At 40.4% G+C, this 21,000-nt stretch overlaps 1 protein-coding gene across 11 annotated transcripts in view; it reads right to left on the bottom strand.

The window, feature by feature from the left end:
- The window catches only part of GRIP1 (glutamate receptor interacting protein 1), a 714,321-nt gene that overhangs the window by 46,052 nt on the left and 647,269 nt on the right, over positions 1-21,000 (bottom strand). For 6 of the 11 annotated variants that reach the window (XM_082422694.1, XM_082422693.1, XM_082422684.1 and 3 more), the window contains 6 exons: positions 17,982-18,032; positions 17,502-17,571; positions 15,706-15,851; positions 4,501-4,678; positions 1,954-2,093; positions 1,593-1,784 (listed from right to left, as the gene is read on the bottom strand). In XM_082422694.1, coding sequence (XP_082278820.1) covers positions 1,593-1,784; positions 1,954-2,093; positions 4,501-4,678; positions 15,706-15,851; positions 17,502-17,571; positions 17,982-18,032 — 777 coding nt within the window. The remainder of the gene's footprint in view (positions 1-1,592; positions 1,785-1,953; positions 2,094-4,500; positions 4,679-15,705; positions 15,852-17,501; positions 17,572-17,981; positions 18,033-21,000) is intronic. The other 5 variants (XM_082422690.1, XM_082422685.1, XM_082422686.1 and 2 more) reach the window with 3 other exon arrangements.

The raw sequence follows: 21,000 nt of genomic DNA, 5'->3' as shown, positions 1-21,000 counted from the left end.
CTCTTTTGGGTGTTCAAAATATTTTCTCCACCTGTTTATTCATACAGTGGAATATTACTGAGCCATAAACATAAATGAAGTACTGATACATGCTGCAACATGGATGAACTTAAAAATATTATGCTAAGTGAAAGAAGCCAGTCACAAAAGGCCACATATTATATGATTCCACTTATATGAAATGTCCAGAATAGGCAAATCTATAGAGATAGAAAGTAGATTAGTGGTTACCTAGGGTTTGGGTGGAAAGGGTGGGTGTGTGCTAATGGGTATGGTGTTTCTTTTTGGGGTCACTAAATGTTCCATAATAGATTATAGTAATGGTTGCACAACTCTGTACATATACTAAAAAAACACTGAATTGTGCATTTAAAACAGTGAACTTTATGTTATGTAAATTATATCTCAAAAAAGCTGTTAAAATAAATAGTGCTTGAATAAGAATAAACCAGTAAAATCAAATTTTCTTTAAAAATTAAATAAAATTTTCTTGTTTTTTAAAAAAACAAAACAACAAAAGAAAACCCCAAAATATTTTCTCCACCAAACTCCAATATCATCTCTAACAAGTAATGACTTGATAGCTTTGAAATATCATTTCTTTTCATTTTTGTCCATCCTTCTTGGGATTTAACAGAAAGTGACATAGGCAGAGGCAGGCTGAGAGAAAAAAACTAGAACCAGGAAGAGAGCAAACTGGATACAGACCGTCCTCAAAAGTGGTTACCTAAGTTACTACAAAGCAACCCTCCCGCCCGAACACATGTTCTCCAAACTGTTTATGTATTTTATTCTCTGACTTAAACCAAGAGCAGAAAAGGGATTCGGAGGCTGGAATTTATACAGGGTGTTAAAAGAGAAGGTGAGGCTCAGATAAGGAGAAATACAGAGAATTTTTGACACACTTCTCTTTGGATGCTAAGTATCATTAAGAAGGAAACATATTTTCAAAAGAAGCATTTAGTTTATACTCTGTCTTCAGTCTAATACTTTTTGTGTGTTTATATTGTGTTAGTGAGGTTTACCTTTTCATGTAGGTTATACTTCGTCCCGTGAAGACGCTGTTTGTGAAGAAAGAACTACAGTATACTTTAACATACTATGATTACAACTCTCTAATGATGAGCCTTGGGGGAAACCCCTACACGTTTCTATGAAAAGTCAGGAAGAGGCAGGAATAAATGGGGTCACAAATCTTTGGCTCATCTCTTTGCACATCCCCTGCCCTCCGCATTCCATCTTTGTGGAAAGCTTGCTTAAAAAAAGTAAGACAATGGGGCTGGTCTTCAGTGACCCAATTTATTGTGTGGTTTGCCTCATAGTAAACTGTGCTCGAAGGACAAGCTCTGGATCCAACACTTGGATGGCGGTAGGTCTAACGGGGGCCTGCTAGCGTTGGATAGATGTTCACAACTTATTAGCATTAAGGAGGAGGAGATGAAAGGTCACCATATTCGATGTGTTCACTATGGTTACACTGATGCAGACACAAGTCAAATAAAGATATTCTTTTCACGGAGCAGAAGGTGGATCTTTGAGAAACCTGAGCTTCACCAATGACAAATTTCCTGTACCCCGCGGCGAGGACATACCTTGATTCCCATAGCTGCCTTCTATTCCGGAGCCATCCCACGAGTCCACGGCACTGTCCACGCTGGGCACAGTGGAGGGGTGCGTATCGGTGAGTTTGCCTGACTTCTGTGCTGGAGACAGGTCCTCCACATCTCCCAGGTCACTCAGGTGGCTGGCAATGGGGAACTTCTTGGGACTTGACGCTGACTGGGCTTTACAGACAGAAAAGGAGCTTAAGTACCAGAGAAAATTTAAATACAAAGATACGCCAACACTCCCTGGCTGTGTGTTTCCCTAGAAACAAACACGTAGACAGTTGCACATTCTTTTAGGGAAGGAAATGCACTGCAAATCCTTAATTGTGGCTTTCAACCCACTCACCATCTGTCTGCTTCTTAATTTTCAAGGTGACAGTCTCTCCTGCCATCTGTAACAAGTGGATGGCTTCACTCAGAGGCTTCCCTTTCAAGCTGCTGCTATTGATGGCTAGGATTCGGTCTCCTATGTGGATCGCGCCAGTTCTGAAACGCCAAATGATAATAGGAAAGGTAGAAATTATCCCTGAATGCTACTGAATATAAATTCCCTGATATACTTTATTTATTCATAATAAAAAAGACTTGGCAAGGGTCTCTAGAAGTCACTCCTTGCCTTCTCCTGAGCAATGTTACAAGATAACTGCGTCTGTTGTGAATTACTTTTTAGTTTCAAATAAAATCAGAAAAAATGTTTTAATTAGTATTTAAAATGGACTTGTGGGCTGTTTAAATTCCAAGAAAGCTGAGTCATTTGATAACCCTCTTAAAAATCCCAAGGAAATGAACAAAATGGGACAATCACAGTAGTGATGTTTAGCAGGGAGCAGTCCTTCTTTCTACAGACTTAGAAGTGTTGAACACAATCAGTCAGTATCCCAGCTTACTGGAAGCAAGGCTTAGACACAAGACCCTGGTGTGGCAGGCCCCCGCCATCCTCCAGTGGTGATTCCAAGAATTGAAAAAGGCTGAACTCAGGAATCAGTTTGTTTTTTTTTTTATCGCCGCACTGCGCGACTTGCAGGAACTCAGTTCCCCGACCAGGGATCGAACCTGTGTCCCCTGCAGTGGAAGCGTGGAGTCCTAACCACTGGACTGCCAGGGAATTGCCAGGAATCAATTTGAATCCAACTCTGTCACCTACCAGCTGTGTGACCTGGGCACCTTATCTTCACCTCTCTAGGTGTGAGTTTCCTCCTCACTAGAATGGGGATAGTCATCTCACAGGGAAGCTCTGAGGGCTAAATAGGAAAACACATGTAAAAGGGCTTAACATCCTGCTTGAAATGTGGAAAAAGAAAATTAATTTATTGATGAATAGATAAACCTTTGATCTTTTCCCTTCTCGTCCCATTCTCACCCGATTCTGAACCAGCAGACTGGAATTTACGATTCTGATGTTCACCATATCTATCTTTGTTTGGAAGCACAGTATGGGGGAAGAGCAGACTCACAGCAGTCAAACTCAGGAAAGGTTTAAACACTCAGATCTCTCCACCTGGGTAGAAGGATGTAGAGTGGGAATCCCATGTGCTAGCCTCTGGGGTGCTGGCTCACTTGAAATATCCTGAGTGAAGGAAGCCCAGCTCACAGCCTGCTTGTGACTGAGTGGTCCGGCCCCAGGTTGCTTTGGGGTCGGTGAGCAGCGGTGCTGGGCAGCAGCAACTGGGGCAACGGAGGTGACACGGGGTCACACAGATGATGAGGGGCTGCCTAACAAGTCTACCGATGCATCTACTCTCAAGGAATTTTTTTTTTTCCTTAAAAAAAAAAAAAGAGATCAATTCATTCTTCCATAAAGAGTCTCCGGGGAGTGCCCTGGCGGTCCAGTGGTTAGGACTCGGTGCTTTCACTAACGTGGCCTGGGTTCAATCCCTGGTCGGGGAACTAAGATCCCACAACTGTGCGACGGCACAGCCAAAAAAACCAAAAACAAACAACAGTCTCCAGTTTATGAAACAGCCATGCTGTAAGCCATAGAACACTTGACCAGGAGGTTGCTGAATCAGATCAATATTAATCTTTTCCTCATTGTCTAACAGAGAAACCTAGGACAGGGGGACACCTGAAGGATACCGTATCATAGGTGTCTCTGTTAATGTCAGAATACGAAATTCCAACAGGGCAGCCTTTTTTGAGCTGCCTCGGTGCCCTCACCTGACAGATGAGGATGTTGGATGAGCTGATTTCTAAGGCACCTTGCAGCTCCAAAATTCTGTGATGCTATATCTCTGTTTTGCAAACCAGTGTCTTCAAGTGTCAGCATGAACAGTGTGTGTGCACTCCTGAGCTAGGTTACTGGAGGACAGATCGGGTTATGGGGTTTGGAATATGTCCTACAACATGTCTTGGAAAGAAATACAGTATAATGGGGGTGGGGTGCATGCCAATGGAAACAAATTGCCAAAGGAACAAATGGGCATTCCAAATTTCAAGATGTTATTAAGTCACTGCACTGTTTCCTGAAATCTTTGAAGACGAAGCTTCTGTCATCCTCTCAGCAGCCAAGCCCGGTACCTGTCAGGTAACAGAGGCTCAGGAAATGTTTGCTGAATTGGATTGGACAAACCTTTTAACCTCCTTGAACTTTACTCTCCTCCTCTCAAAATGGACACAATATAAATTTACCTCTAGTCAATTGTGGTCGGTTTACACATTTCTGGAGACTAATATCAATGCTAAGCCCCAGGACACTTTTAACTGCCTATACCATGCCCTTCAAAATCAAGTCAGAGCTCTGCCTGAGAGTTCTCAAGCTCTAAAATCAATCCTTTGTGCAGAGTTGAAAAAGTCAACAGATAACCAAGCAGGAGAAGGGAGCATGCTTTTATGTGGCTGTGAGGAAGGAAACCCATTTCAGACAGGTAATTGTAGCAGCTGCTTTGAATGTTACCTTTCAGCTAACCCTCCTTTAGTGAGGCTTGAAATGATTATAGGATCAAAAGGCTCTTCAGTTCCTGAAATCGTGATGCCAAGGGGCCCCCCATAGCGCTTCAGCTCCACGGTGTAAATAATTGCTCCGGAACTTTCTTGCTCATCTGCAATAAATGCCAATGAGTCGTAATTGGTTTCTTCGGAAGAAGCAGAGTAAAAAGACACATATTTTCATACATAAAATAAGAAATTCCAAACATCATCATCGAAGCACTGGGTCTCAGAAAATAATTATTTGGGGAAGTAGCATTTCCTTAGTAGGATATACCATTCTAATACAGGGATGTCGTTCTCATCAGTGTCAGGGAAGGGGTTCTCTGACGGATGACTTATGTTTTAAATCTGTGAGCGAGCTACCCAGCCGGCACTGCGGGCCCTTTAGACAATGTCCCTGCCTAGCACAGTGCTTGCCCAGCATTTTGTGAGTGTGCCACGAATATCCGTGGACTGAACACACCGCTGAGGAGGCGATATGGGTGGACAGAGTCACGCCGTAAACAAAGAGACTGGGCTCTGCAATTCCTATTTGCAGGCTTTACAAGCAAGCTAACTCTCAGTATAGAAAAGTTGATTTAACTCATGGTTGGAGCAAACTTTAATATATGCATGGTTAAGTGGGGCTTGGAAATCTGGAATCCCTTAGCTATTATTCCACTCTGTCTTAAAGTGTGAATCTTATTCACAAAATCTGTGAATCTTATTCACAAATACACAGATAGTAAAACAGATGCTTGAATGATTATCTCTCTACTGTTCTTGAGACTAGGAGCCATGTAAGTTACATTTCAGTAACATATGCCAGGTTGCCACACTCTCGTGAGCTAAGTTTCACCATTTAACGTTCTTATGAAGGAAAACATTTGTGAGTGTGGTCTGCCTAAAGCATTGGCTTGAAAGATGTCATGGGACACCTTTCACATGGTTGGGTATTTTGACTGCATCAAGGTTGCAAATATGAAGTCTCAGAATTCAAAGGGTTTTATTTGCTTATGACATGCTGAAAGTTCTTGAGCATTTCTTGCTTTATTCCTTGGGCCTGGGAGCTGTGAGTGGTTAAGGAGTTGTTCATTGCTGTACCTAAGGATACAATGAAATGGTCCAGTAGATACTTGAACAAAACAGTCAGCTTTTATAGTCAGGTTGTATCCTGGAGAAGCATTAATACAGTCACATTTCTGCAATGAGCAGCTGTTCATTTATGATATGACACCCTAAACTAAGGAGGAATAGAAAAGCTTGAATTAACAATTCAATTATCTGTGTGTGCGGTGAAGAATTATAATGAATATAAAATGAAATGTCTATAGAGAAATGTAGGAAGCGATGTGTCCTTTCCTGCCAGCACTTACTTCACTTCTGGCCACGGATTGGGAGCTCTGGGACGTACCCATTGCCTCCACTCCCTCAGTGGAGGAAGAAGAGGCTCCATACACAGAGAATAAAGACCATCTACCACACACTGGAATGCTTAAATCAACATCCTAGGGTATAAACATCTTCCACATTAGACTCAAGTTTATACTGGCAGCTGAGAATCCTCCACATCAAGGCTTCAACGGCTCTGTTTCATGGTTTACACACTTCATCCAGGGTTCTACTTGGATGATGATGGGCTGCCAAGCAGCTGCTGAGAGAAGCACCAGGATGCAGAGTAACCAAAAATGGAGGGACCGTCAAAAGTCTAACTTTTTCTACACTGTGATATATCATCACCTGTCAGAGCTGGCTTTGACATAAATGAATAGGGTATTACTGCATAGATTACACGTATTTTGCAGTCTGTGCCACCAACTATATTCTGCATAAAATTCAAGGTGAGTCATTTGATTAGTAAACCTTGATATATATAGTTAAGTGTTAGTTACTGCTGGGCACTCTGCTGGCCATTCAGCGTGGGTGTGTGTGCCAGTGGGAAGACCCTGCCCTTTTATTGCCCTTCTCCCTTACAGGGCAAGTGCGAGCACTGCCTTGTCAATGGGCACCAAGCATTCTGGATGTGGCCATCAGCTCTTTATGGGAGTTGTGGGAAATGGTAGTTACCAAGTACATGGAACCCAGCTGCCCAGAACCCAGGAACCTGTGGGAAGCTTCAGGTGAAACTTTAGTCTAGATGAAAACAACCACTGGCCCATAGGAAGGTGAGCTGGGGTGCGGTCCCATTCACCAGGAGAAAGGGGAGAAATTGGTTCCAGCTAGCTCATTCTTCAGGTAACCCAGAGTGAGTGCCCTGTGTTATTTCTGGACAGTTTTGCAACTTGCATCTAAGATGACAAAATAACGCCAGAAATGGAGTAAACCGGTTTAGGATGGTTTCAGGCCACTTTATGTAGGAACATTTTAAATTAGGCTGCTGAGGCGTCACAATAACAAAAGGCAATTGTTAGGAACTCAATGAGTTTAAATAGTGGTGAGATGCAAATCAAGAAAACAGCTGTATATTAATGAAGAAGTGATGCTATATTTAGATTATGACAAAAATGTAGTTGATTTCTGATTCCTTCAACAAAGAACTTGGAAACAAAAACCAGAATGGGTAAATTTAAGAGACATTACAACCAAAAGCAATGAATACTTCTTTTTGGATCCTAATTCAAACCAACTGTTTTTTAAAAACCTGTCTATCTACCCATGTATATGAAAATCAGGGAGATGGGAACATTGAGTACATATTTGAGGAGATTAAGAATTATTGCTAATATTTTGGGGCTTTCCTGGTGGCACAGTTAAGAATCTGCCTGCCAATGCAGGGGACACGGATTTGAGCCCTGGTCCAGGAAGATCCCACATGCCGCAGAGCAACTAGGCCCACGCGCCACAACTACTGAGACTGCACTCTAGAGCCCGTGAGCCACAACTACTGAAGCCCACGCACCTAGAGCCTGTGCTCCGCAACAAGAGAAGCCACCGCAATGAGAAGCCCGCGCACCGCAGAGAGGAGTAGCCCCGGCGCGCCGCAATTAGAGAAAGCCCGTGCACAGCAACGAAAACCCAACGCAGCCAAAAATAAATAAACAAACAAATAAGTAAATAAATTTTAAAAAAAGAATTATTGCTAATATTTAAAATTGTGACGATATTTAGTTATGTATTTTAGAAGTCTCTTATAAGAGTATTGTTTAGGGATACATTAATAATGTTTGCAAGATGCAATGATATGATGTCTGGAATTTCTTCAGAATAATTCAGTGTGTGGGAGGGGTGCAGAAATTAGGGTGGGAGTAGATCTGAAGCAAGACTGATTCTAAGTTGCTAACTGTTGATGCTAGGTGATGTAGGCTGGTTCATTACACCATCTTTCTCAATTTTTAAATATATTTTCATAGTAATTTTTTAAAAAGAAAAAATATTAATTCCCTTAGAAAACCCTTTGTGGATGCCTTGAGTAAAGAAACATTTAATTAGTTTGGCTTCCTTACTCTCTTAGCTGATGATGGCTGACTGTAGACTGTCTCGTCCAGACCCTATGACCCATCTGCCCACCAGGCAGGCTTCCCAGAGCATCCTACTGCCATGTGCTCTTGAGGAGGCCCCATCTCAGCTCTGCCCAGTTGTTCACAGCAATGGTCTCTTCCTAAATTGTTTTCCTACTTCGGATCCAGACTTTATCCCTCTCTCCCACATCTATTTTCACCAGTCCTGCCAACACTGAATTCCCTCTCTTTTCTTCCCAGAATATTCTGAAAGCATAAATCTGAATATGTTACTTTCTTCCTTGAAGCTTTCCGTTAGGTCCCGGATTTCTGAAGAATAAAGCGCAACCCCTTGGCATGAACAGGGCTGGAGCCTCTGTCTTCCACCATCCTTTCCCATCCCAATCCAATCTAATTCTCTCCCCACTGAATGACCTGTGGTCCATTTAAAAACACTTTGCACGCATCTTTAACCTGGCACGTGTTACTCCCTGGAAGCAGACGTCTTTCCTCCCCCGGAGAATTTCTACTCTTACTTTAGAACTTGGCTCAGATGTCTTATATTTCTGGAAGCCTTCCTGGCTCCTCAGCTGAGACTAGAGACCTTTCCTATGAGATCCTACAGCTCCTGTGTATTTTTCTAGTGTTTCTCAACTTCTTTTTAAAAAAATTATTGCCTCCTCTCCTCCCATCAAGGAGAAAAATTAGATTTAAATTCTCCCTAATGAGAGAAATTAAATACTAGGGAATAAGAGTCAGTCGGGTAGGGTTGAGCTTTGGAGGGTCACAAACTATTGTAACGTAGTATCTAAGATTCTTGGCTCCCTGAGAACCAAATTTTATGTTTTTTTTAATTGAAGTGGAGTTGATTTACAATGTTGTGTTAGTTTCAGGTGTACAGCAAAGTGATTCAGTTATACATACATACGTATCTATTTTTTTCAGATTCTTTTCCCTTATACCTGAGAACCAATTTTTGCCCCCATCGGGAATGCATGGTCTACTATATGCTTTTCGCTCTATGTGTCTCCCTAATTAGAACAGGATCACCTTGAAAATTAAGATTTTTTATATTCACATGCCCAGAGCCTAGAACTATGCCTGGCACCAAGGAGACTCCAGTAAATGCCTAAACAAATGAGCGAAAGGACAAATGCCTATTAGCAGGCAGTCACTGGTTCCTAGCTTTGTGAGTCACCCTTCCGGCTACTCCAAGGTCTAGATTCCTTCTCCAAGGTGATGCAGACCCAATCAGGCTCATTCAGAGAGTGAGAATAAAGCCTGGGCTGCCTGAGTTAGCTGCAGGCTGCACTTCCAAATCCATCTGCCTTCTCGGGCGTCGGCCCAACTGGCAGCTGTAAGGCCCTGCAGCTTGGGAGGAAGGTGGTAACTGCCATTTACGCTCGGACCATTTTGGAGGTGGAAGCACTCCAAGACGCTCTCTCCTTGAGGCTGGTCCAGCTTGGAAAGGAGCAACTGGAGTGTTGAAGCAGAACAGAAACTTTCTGAGAAGGAAGAACGCAGGATCACCAGGAAGTTGCAAAGTGAGCCTAAACAGATCTTAATGATATTATAAACAGCTTCTATATCACAACAGAAGGTTTACCGCTATTAGCAAAAGAGATGAAAGGGGGCCAGCCAACTTGTTTGTTCTGCTCAGCTCTAGTTAAGGAAATTAATGGGATCACGGAACAGATGCAAAATTGCAGCATTACTCATCTGCAATGTTATTTTCAGGCTTCTTGAGTGCCGCCTGTTTAACAAAATGAACGCTATCTGGCTTGAATCCATAACGGCAGCTGGATTTGGGAGGTTTGGATTTGGGAGAGGGTCTTTGGAATGCATAAATGTACAGGTCAATCAAAGTTCACTTCAACTAAAAGTGATGGAATTCATTCCACAGAGTATGGCTACATTTCTTGGAGGTGGACAGACCTGAGAAAATGAACCATTTAGAACAATACTCTCTATGACTGCCTTACTGTTGTGCCAGTAAGGCCAACCTTACTGGCCTTACCAAAGTCATGTTCCAAGGAGTTGTTGAGTGTTTAAGAGTAGAATTTGAATTTCCTTATGTAAGTGATCATTTATAAGTCTCCAAATTAGGTTGCCTTGTGACAGTGTTTCTTCGAGTGTAGTTCTGGGATGAGAAATTTTAGCAGTATCTGAGAACTTGTCAGAAATACCAATTCTCAGCTCTATCCCAGACCCGTAGGAATCTGAAACTCTGGAGGAAGGGCCCAGTCACCAGTGTTTTAACAAGCCCTCTGGGTGACTGTGATGCTGACTAGAGTTTGAAAATCATTACTACTTTGAGATAAAGCAGAAAAAAGGGAAGAGTACTTTAAAAAAAAAAAAATCTATCAGAGTTTCTTCTTGCAGCCAGACTCTTGCCAAAACAACCCCTACCACTGCTCTTCGCGTAGCCAGGATCATTCTTGGTTGCTTTGATGGGGCATTTCTGCTACTTCAACCTAGATTTGAGGGGAAAAAAGCTGCTGCAAATTACTTAGCCGGCTTAACACTGATGAAGTGAAAAAAAAAAAAAAAAAAATGAAAGCCCAAATCTTTGAAGGGCAGATTTAACTGGTACTAATAAGGCTATGTTTGCGTAAGACTCTATCTGAAATTGTGAAAAGGTAATTTGCTTCAGATGGGACAAGTTGCAGCCTGGAAATGTTTCTTGACGGAGATTAGAGCCGGTGAAGGGAAAATACTGAATTTTTAGTCTCTACAAACATGCTATGTATTAGAAGTGAAGTGCTCTAAATCAAGAGAGAGGTCATTAGCGTCTGTATATTTGACTGGCACAAAGGCAGTGATACAAAGCGGACCCTTAGAAATTATTTGGGATAGATTAGGAAGCTTCCATGTATTTCTTCCCACAATTCCCCCAAATTCTCTCCTTCGCTTCAGGGTTCTTTCTCAGATCTCCAAACTCTCCCCTCTTCAGCTACATTGGATCTAGATGCAGTCAAGGCAATAGATCTTATTTCAAGCAATAGATCTTATTTGCATCTCGGAGGGCCTGGGGATTAGGTAACCATCAGGGTTCTAGAGGCTTGGACCAGACAAGCACCGATTGGCTCTACTAGATTTATGTTCCCGTGGTAATGAAAGATGACAGATGTAAAAGCTCCTCTAGAGAGAATGGCCACTGAATATGGGGGGGTGGGTTTCCCTACAATCCCAGGTGTTCCAAAAGATTTGGCCATAGTAAAATCAAGCTAAAATTAATTTTAAAAGCATCCTAATAATGGCTGTTGATAGTCTGCATTCACTGGGCCTTACTTGGTGCCATTCATTATCGCTGAGTGCTTAAATATCAATATATATTGCCTCCTTTGACCCTTAAAACTGCCATGTGCAGGACGCATTCAGTGGACATTGTGGATGAGGACACTGGTGCCCAGAGAAGCTAATTTTCCCAAGTTTCCCAGCTTGTCAGTTGTGAAGTCAGTCTAGTGTTCTTAGTCATTTTATTTTACTGCTTCCCCCAGCCAGCGCTAGAAACAGAGTCAATGGAGACTCTCTTGGATGCCTCTTCATTACTTCAGTAAGTGACTGCAACCCGTGATCACAGACCAAATACCCTGGCCTCGTTCCCCTGCTTTTTGTCTTTTAATGGCTCCTCATTGGCTTCTGGGGTAAAGTTCAAATTTTTTAACATAGTTAGAAGGACCATAATGATCTGGCTTCAGTGTATCCATCTATTCACCCACTACTGAGTCCTCACACAAACTTTCTGTTTCAGCTATATCTGCTACTAGGATGTGCCACTCTCTCTGACTTCCTGTGGCTCATACTCTTCCTCTGGTTAATTTTAACAACGCCTCCCAAATACTTTCAAGACCAAGGTTGTTAGAAGCATTTCCTTGAGCTCCCCAGTCTCAAATGGGTGCCTTCACGTTCTCTTAACGTTTTGTGCACACACCTAGAACATTCACCATACTGTTGATTATTTTCTTCCGTTTCTGCTATAACATGGTGACTGATTTAAGGGCAGAGATTGTGTCCTTTTTAATCTAAGAACTGGCAGTCCCTAGTACCTTATGGACACTAAATCAATGCTGATGGCATGACTGAATGAAAAACAAAGACTTTAACAACGTTTGAGAATAGTTCTACCATCTCCTTTAAAGTACAAGGCAGAGCAATAAAATTATTGCAGCTGGAAGACAGGCTTACATTTTGAAGCAACATCTGTTAAACTCAACTGCAGTATTACTAGCTTAGGAAACCAAGTTATTATATCAAGTATGGTTATAACCTTTCTGTAACTCATCAGAGAACCAAGGATGGAGAGGAGCAGACACTTAAGGAAAGAACTGGAAGACTCCTGAAGTCCAGAAAGTCCAATATTAGTATAAGCAATATTTTAGGGAGTGAAGAATATATATTGAGTATTACCATTCTAAAATAGAGCGACAAAGGATGGCAACAATTTAAATCACCAGCTTAATTTCAGATTAAGCAAGGTATCAAACTTCCAAAATCAGTGACCGTTGTCATTAATAATGCTTATTTCCTACTCATTTATATCTTGACCAAGGATCAGAACGAATGTGGGAAAAGGCGTTTCAGGATGTAATAATAATAAAAATAGTTCCCAGTTATTGAATACCGATTGTGCCAGGAAATCTCTCTCTCAACAAGCTATGACAGCTCCCCGAGGTGGGTATTATTTTGTGCACATTACTGAAAATGGAACTGAATCTCAGGCAGGTTAAGTATCTTGCCCAAACTGACGCAGCTCAAATGTGGTAGAGCTGGATTTAAAAGTGTGTGCTCTTTATGTCTACATAGTTGGCCTTGAACTGGTCTATATCCAGGTTTGACATTTTGAATAATCCCTTCCCCTTGCTTTGCTCTGAATAAAAAAGGATTCAGTTACTCAAATTATACTTATATTCTCATGGGGGAAGAGGATACAGAAACACTCAAATTCTTCCAAATCGATGATCAGATGATAATTTTCAAATAATGGTCTGTTATAAAAATGTGTAGCTAAGTGGGTGTATATTTTAGTATGACAACTTGAGAAAATCTGGTTTGGGTAAATATGTCTCCTGCACCTATATTTACAGTCTTATTTTGGGTAGGTGCATGGTTTTCAATGGAAGGATTTAGGATTTTAAAAATTGGACCTCTTAAAATTAGAAAAAAAAAAAAAAAACCTAACAAGCATGATCATTACCATAGTCTTAGGCATAGGGATTGTAGGGGGAAGGGTCTAAAGGGGAAAAATGAGCCAAAGGAAAGAAGCAACTGAAAGTAAGATCTGGCTCTCCAAGTGCTCAGTTGTTGTTTCTGAAACTCCTCCCAGCGTGTCTGCACAGCCTGGCTTTGGCACTGGGAACATCGCCAATCACAAGCACCATACATATTCATCTCTGGCTTGGCTCCTTCACTCTGCAAGGAAGGTAGCTGAGATCTGCTTAGCTTGGCAAATCATGCAAAATGGGTTTCTCCACAGGGCTTTGCCTCTTCACTAGGACAGAACCCAGTCTGCTGCCGGAGGCTTTATCCTTCTTTATAAATAAATCCCCCAAAGAAAATGCCATTGAGGCATGCTTGTTAGGAGAGAAGTGCAAATGTTGGTGTGGAAAATCAGTTGCTTGGGAAATAACTAGTAGAAATCTATGCATATTTTCAAACATTCATTATAAAATATACTTGGATGTAATCATCTTTACCAGCTGTACTGATGGATGTAACTACCAACTTGTTTTGACTTTGAATAGGAATCATAAACACAAGGCGTGACATGACCACGAACTCTGGATCTAGAGGATTAGATTCCAGGAGATTCCAGGACATTGATAACTGCTCATTATTGGTTGAGATGAAACTATATTCAGTAGAAACTCTCTTAACCAATCTCCCTTTAACCAATTTACTGGATTAATTGTGACTCTCCATCCTCTTTGTAAAATATACTGACCAATGCCACTGAATGTTCCAGAATAATAGGTTTCCCTCTGTAGTACCCCGTGTACCTCTGTTCCTGCTACCAATTGAGTCAAAAAGCTTAAAAGTTTAGAGTCAATTATGATTATTCCCAATCCTGTTTATGCCAGTTTTACTTGTTATTGTAACTACGTAATTTAATATATCTTACATAACCTATGAAATATGAGTTTATTGGATCTATGAAAAAATCAAATGCTTTGGAAAGATTCAATAAGGGGGATTATTAGGCAAAAATCAACAGTTAATTACATAGAGGAAAAACTTGAAAACATTGGGGAAATAAAAATCTAGATGGAGTAAGCATTCAGATTGCTTTAAATTCTTTAAATTCTCACTGCATTAAAGCAAAACAACACACAAAAACCAAACCTGGAAATCATAAACTGTATATTATGGGTATGACTTAGGCAAACAAGTCAAAAGACTTGTAATTACAATCAGCAGAAAGTGTTGGCTTCACCCGTAAGATTGGTAAATTTTTAAATTAAATGTTTATGTTATAGATATATGTCACTTTCTATAAATCCCCACATTAGTTGACTCTTTCAGTTCATGAACTTTTTTCAATTAGCTTGGGTTCTTATCAAAATCAGATAAAAGGGCGTCTGCTGCGGGGCTACTCAGATTGCTGGGTCTTGGCCCAGCATCACGATGAAGTTTGCTAGAAATGACAGTCTCAGGCCCCACCTGGGGTGAGCGCTCAGGAACTGTGTTTTAAGGAGCTCTTCAGGTGATTCTGACGCCTTCTCAAGTTTGAGAAGCACCGCTCTCCTGTATTCGCACATTACTGGAAGCACTAACAATGGATACAGCCCTTTTAGAAAGCAACATGGTACAAGACTCATCAGAAATCATAAAAATTCCCTTTTTATTTTGACTCAGTCACCCTACTTTTAGGAATATTTCCTAAGGAAATAATTCAAAAGAAGAAAAGTTGAATAAAGATATCTACGCATAAAAATATCTGTTACTGTGCCACCTACAGTAATAAAACAACTGGGAGCAATCTAAGTAAGAAGGAAAGAATGGTAAATAAATTACAGGCAGTAAATTAAAATGATAGCTATTAAGGGTTTGTAAAATGGTAACATGTTTATAAAGCTAAGGAAAAAAGAGAACACGCACTGTGGTTATAATTACATAATATAATATCGACTAGAAAATGACCAGTTCTATTGTATTAGGGTGGTATCAGGTGATGATTTAGTTTTCATCTTTTATTTATTTATTTATTTGGCTGCGTTGGGTCTTCGTTGCTGTGCACGGGCTTTCTCTAGTTGCAACGAGTGGGGGCTACGCTTTGTTGTCGTGTGCGGGCTTCTCATTGCGGTGGCTTCTCTTTGTTCTGGAGCACAGGCTCCAGGCACATGGGCTGCAGTAGTTGTGGCACGCAGGCTCAGTAGTTGTGGCACACGGGCTTAGTTGCTCTGCGGCATATGGGATCTTCCTGGACCAGGGCTTGAACCCGTGTCCCCTGCATTGGCAGGCGGATTCTTAACCACTGTGCCACCACGGAAGTCCCTAGTTTTCATCTTTAAAGTTATTTTAATATAGCTATAATGTTTATATAATGAAAATATCTTAATTATATCATTTAAAAGCATCATTATTTAAAATTCATACTACACTCTCAACGCCCAATTTAAAGACCCTCTTAACTACAAAAAACACTGCTGCAATGTCACTAGCCAGCTGTTGTATGTAAAACACCAAGATCTAATATCTTTGGTGACAGACGGGCAGTTAGAGAAATCAGTCTTAACTAAGGAGGTTATCAATACCTGAATTATCTTCATCTTTGCGGATTTTCAGCTTCACCAAGTCTTCACACTGCTGGAGGATCTGAACTGCATCTTCCATGGAACAGTTGTCCAGCCTGATGTTATCTATGGCAAGTAATTTATCCCCAAGTTCCAGGGTTCCCGTTCTGATAGTAAAGGCATAGCAAATGCATGATTAATGATGAGCACTTAACCAGGCCATTTAAGAGGCATTTAGCACAAAGCAGCATTATGGTAGTCTTTAGAAGAAATAAGATTCTTCAACTTTTAAAATTGCATTTTATTGACAAATCCCCTTTTTCCAGTCTTAATTTGGATGGCTGCCGTGACATTAAATTGCAGAGTATTAAAAAACATTTTTCTTCTGCTTTCTTCAATTAGACCAGGACAACCATATAAGCGTCGCTCAGGAATTCTAAGGTTTCCAGGAAGGGGGGTAATGGGCCCAGGTTTACACAGCGCAGGTGTCCTTATGCTTCTCCAGATTGTTGCACCACTTTTGGTCCTTGGCAGTCCAGATACTCGGAGAGGATACAGGGAGTGAGGCGAGTCAAGGTGGGATGGACTCAGGGGAGGTCTGAGTCCTGGTGTCTCTGCTATTTGCACCTGCACTGGGGAACCCACTATGGCTGCAGTAGGGAGAAAAGGTGAATTGGATGCTACCTATCTGGAAGGTGGCCATTGAGAGTCTAATACTGGTTGTATTCAGGTCTTGAAAGTTTTTAAAGGTCCATCATGAAATGAGAAAAACAATGAGAAGGTATATGTGCTTGCAGGTGCTTCTGTATGTATATGCACACATATCTGTAAGGAAGGTTATGTTTTGGTAAGAACCATCCTTTATGCATTATGTCTGTGACCGAGATTGCTAATTGCTTCCCAGAATCCATTCTCCCTTCCTTCTTCTGGGTCATCCCCTAAAGATACACACCCCAGACTCTCTCTGCACCACCCCACCTCCCTGCTATGGCTGGAAAATCACAATGACTGGAGAAGCTGGAGAGGACAGCAGAGCTGCTTCTCCAGCCCTGCGTTGCCTGTCTACCTCCCAACTGCTGTATGAGAGACAAACTTCTGTCTTGTTGGATCCACTCCGTTTATGTCTCCTTGTCACAGTATCTGAGCCTATACCTATATATCTAAGTTCATACAATGTCTTTCCTACTTTTTGAGTGTTAAAATATTTCTTTAATGACATGACTGTGATAACGAATGGTATTTTTTAAGTCCTTAACTGGAAAATAAAAAGAAAGTTAAGTCTTACATCAATATTCCTAATCACTTAAAAATATTTTTGATCTGTGAAATTGAAAGTTTGAGGCCCCCTGATTTTTGTGGTCTATGAACCAAATAGGATACATAAACACTGTTTAAGGCTCAAGGACCTGGCTTGACTAGGGAGGACATTCTGGCATCTAGCAAAACTCTCCCCTAAGCTATTATCTCCATGTGGGGTGACTCTCATCATTGGGGCCACTTTCAGTTTTTTAGCGGGAAAAATGAAGGATGGAAGATGATCAGTGAAGGAGAGGCTATGTTGGACTCACGAATGACCCTAAAAAACATTTTCATGTGATTGTTGTCTGCACTGGGTGCAGAAATAAACTGACACCAGGGGAGAGCTCTACATAGCCACTGACATTAGGGATGTCAAATATAATCGATTAATCGTGGCTGCCTGGAAAATATTGAGAATACCATGACCTATTAGCAAGGTTGTCTTGGGCGTGGAAGAGGTCATTTCTGCTGTAATTAAGAAATACCTTGGGATGAATCAGTAAATCCATCTTTCTTACCTGTGTGCCACACTGCCTTTCTTGATATCTGATATGACCAGGGGGTCTCCTGGTTTTCTACTGGATGGTGCTGTAATAATGAAGATAGAATAGTCACATCTTTATATCCACGATTCACCCACTACTGCACAGGTCTCACTGTATAGCAACCATTAAGGCAAGTACAGTTTGTATGCAAAGCAAAGAGAATCAGCAAATGAATTTAAAAATGCGCATATTACCCCTTCTTGATAGAAAAATATGTTTGTGTTAAAGTACTCATAAACTTGAAAACTAAAGCAAAGTTATTTTAAATCTGCAATTGGAGAAAGCAATTGAAAAGCTGCCCATCTGGATTAAATCTATTTCAATCTGTGATTCTCAAGAGAGGGAGGTGAAGAGTGAAGAGTCCAACAGAAAAGTGTATTAAAAGCAATTAGGGGCTCCCCTTGGTGGTACTTACATGTGATCCCTTCTCCTACCCATTCTTTCACTCCTTACCAGTGAGAAGACACCACTCTTCATAGGATCCTGCCATATTACTCAAGTGTACTGGGTGGGAAAGTGGATGAGAATCACTAATGTAAATTTTTTTTTTCCTCCAGAAGGATATCTTTTGCTAGAAAGACTGCAAATATTAAAATTTTGCTCACAAATTCATATCTAGAATGCTCTGAAATGTTCAGAAATCTGACTGATGCTATTTATTTATATTTATATATATATTCATATTTAAACATGTACATGTAACTTTTATTGAGTTTATAGATAAATCTATTATCCTGCACAGTGGTCAGTTTTGGGCTTTATAATTTTTCTTAGGAATATTTCCCTTTGGTGATAATGAAATAATAATAATGAAAAGCCATTAGGAATGAGTCTACTTAGACTTAATCCTCAAAATGAACTAGAGTCCATATTTAAGTACAAAAATATCATCTTGACCTAGAAAGTTTACATTTAATTTAGGAGTTCGATAATTAAAATGAACATACCAACATTTATAAACAACAATTTGCCTCCAAGAGGAGATGTTTTACCAACCTGAAGCCTGGAGTGATTTCTTTTTAAGGATCATTAAAAGGCGCCTAATGTAAGATTTTATTATAAACAGTCTGATCACCCCATAATAATCATAGAATCATATCATATCCCATAATCCCATTTGAATCCCAGGAAAATGTTTATGCATAAGAACAGATGGTTTAATAGCGCAACACATCGTTGAAAGAAAAAGCAAACACATATACCAATACCTTACCCACTGTCTGAGTTAGTCCACAGTAAATGTTAATGGGACTTCATCCAACCATTATTCTTAGCTTCTAGCAAAGAATGCAAAACATTCTGTTCACTACAATTAATTCATAATTTAAACCTCCACTCAATGATTTGATATAATTCCACTAGAGAAATATAAACATCCAGTGGTTTTACTCATATTACATTTCAGAACAGCAAATTGTTCTGGGCACAGGACACAAAAACAAAAACTTTGTTATGACCAGCAAATACAACTTTCCTAGCATCTGCCAATAACTTTACACGATATTTTTCCAAGCTTTAGTAACCATCACAGAGCACTCAATGTTTCCCTTGGTTTTTAAAAAAAAATTCATTTTCCACTGAAATGGACTAAAACAAAATAGTATAGGCAACGAAATACATCAAACCCATCTCTGTCATCCTTCTAACAGAGGAAAATAACACTGTGACCTCTGGACAAAACCACACAGCTTTGCAGAGAGGTGTGAAACTTCTAATGGTCTACAGACATGTATGGTGCCCATTTCACGTTTACTACATTCTTCTCTTTCTCCTTTAATCAAGTCCATACTTGAGGTTTGCAAGGTTCATCAGGGTGGATGCCCATTGGAGTGATGAAGTTGAGCCCAGAAGTGGCTCCAAATCTGTATGAGCTCCTGACACTATCACTACCATGCTTACCAGGCACATTACATGTGGCCACGCCTTTGGGGCTTTGAGGGCTCAGTCATGGTTTGCACACCCTGGCACCATGTTTTATTTTATATTTCTTTAAAAAAATTTTTTTATTCAAGTATAGTTGATTTACAATGTTATGTTAATTTCTGCTGTACAGCAAAGTGACTCAGTTATACATATATATACATTCTTTCTTTATATTCTTTTCCATTATGGATTATCATAGGATATTGAATATAGTTCTCTGTGCTATACAGTAGGACCTCGGGGTTGTTTATCCATTCTATATATAATAGTTTACATCTGCTAACCCCAACTTCCCAATCCATCCTTCCCCCACTCCCCTTCCCCTTGACAACCACAAGTCTGTCCTCTATGTCTGTGAGTCTGTTTCTGTTTCATAAACAAGTGCATTTGTGTCATATTTTAGATTCCACACATAAGTGATATTATATGTTATTTGTCTTTCTCTTTCTGACTTACTTCATTTAGTATGACAATTTCTAGGTCCACCCATGTTGCTGCAAATGGCATTATTTCATTCTTTTTTTATGGTCGAGTAGTATTTCATTGTATATATGTACCACATCTTCTTTATTCATTCATTTGTCGATGGACATTTAGATTGTTTCCATGTCTTGGCTATTGTGAATAGACCTAGCACCATGTTGGTTTTTTTTTTGAGCCTATATTATTTATTTATTTATTTTTAAACATATTTATTGGAGTATGGTGTTTACAATGTTGTGTTACAATGGTTTACAATGGTGTGTTAGTTTCTGCTTTATAACAAAATGAATCAGCTATACATATACATATATCCCCATATCTCCTCCCTCTTGCGTCTCCCTCTCACCCTCCCTATCCCACCCCTCTAGGTGGTCACAAAGCACCGAGCTGATCTCCCTGTGCTATGCAGCTGCTTCCCACTAGCTATCTATTTTACATTTGGTAGTGTATATATGTCCATGCCACTCTCTCACTTCGTCCCAGCTTACCCTTCCCCCTCCCTGTGTCCTCAAGTCCATTCTCTACGTTCACGTCTTTATTCCTGTCCTTCCCCTAGGCTCTTGAAAACCATTTTTTTTTTTTTTTTTTAGATTCCATATATATGTGTTGGCATACGGTATTTATTTTTCTCTTTCTGACTTACTTCACTCTGTATGACAGACTCTAGGTCCATCCACCTCACTACAAATAACTCAATTTTGTTTCTTTTTATAGCTGAGTAATATTCCATTGTATATATGTGCCACATCTTCTTTATCCATTCATTCATCGATGGACACTTAGGTTAGCACCATGTTTTGATTCTTCTCTGAGGAAGGTACAAACCAGGCATGATTTGCTTGACTTGTAGTGCTTTAAAAAATTAGTTGCCGACATTTAAAAAGTAGTAGATTTCATACAGATGTACAGCTTCTTTTAAAAAATTAGAGAGGCAATATGGTATAGTGATGAAGAGGCAAGATTTGGCAGCCAGAATGCTTGGGTTCCAAATCCTGCCTCTTCCACATATAAGCCGTGTATGCCTGAGCACACGGTGTTCAGACACCTTAGTTTCCTGGTCTGTGAA

The sequence above is a fragment of the Balaenoptera physalus genome, assembly GCF_965194825.1.
Source record: "Balaenoptera physalus genome assembly, chromosome: 13".
NCBI lineage: Eukaryota > Metazoa > Chordata > Mammalia > Artiodactyla > Balaenopteridae > Balaenoptera > Balaenoptera physalus.
This window is presented reverse-complemented; position numbering and strand designations above follow the sequence as displayed.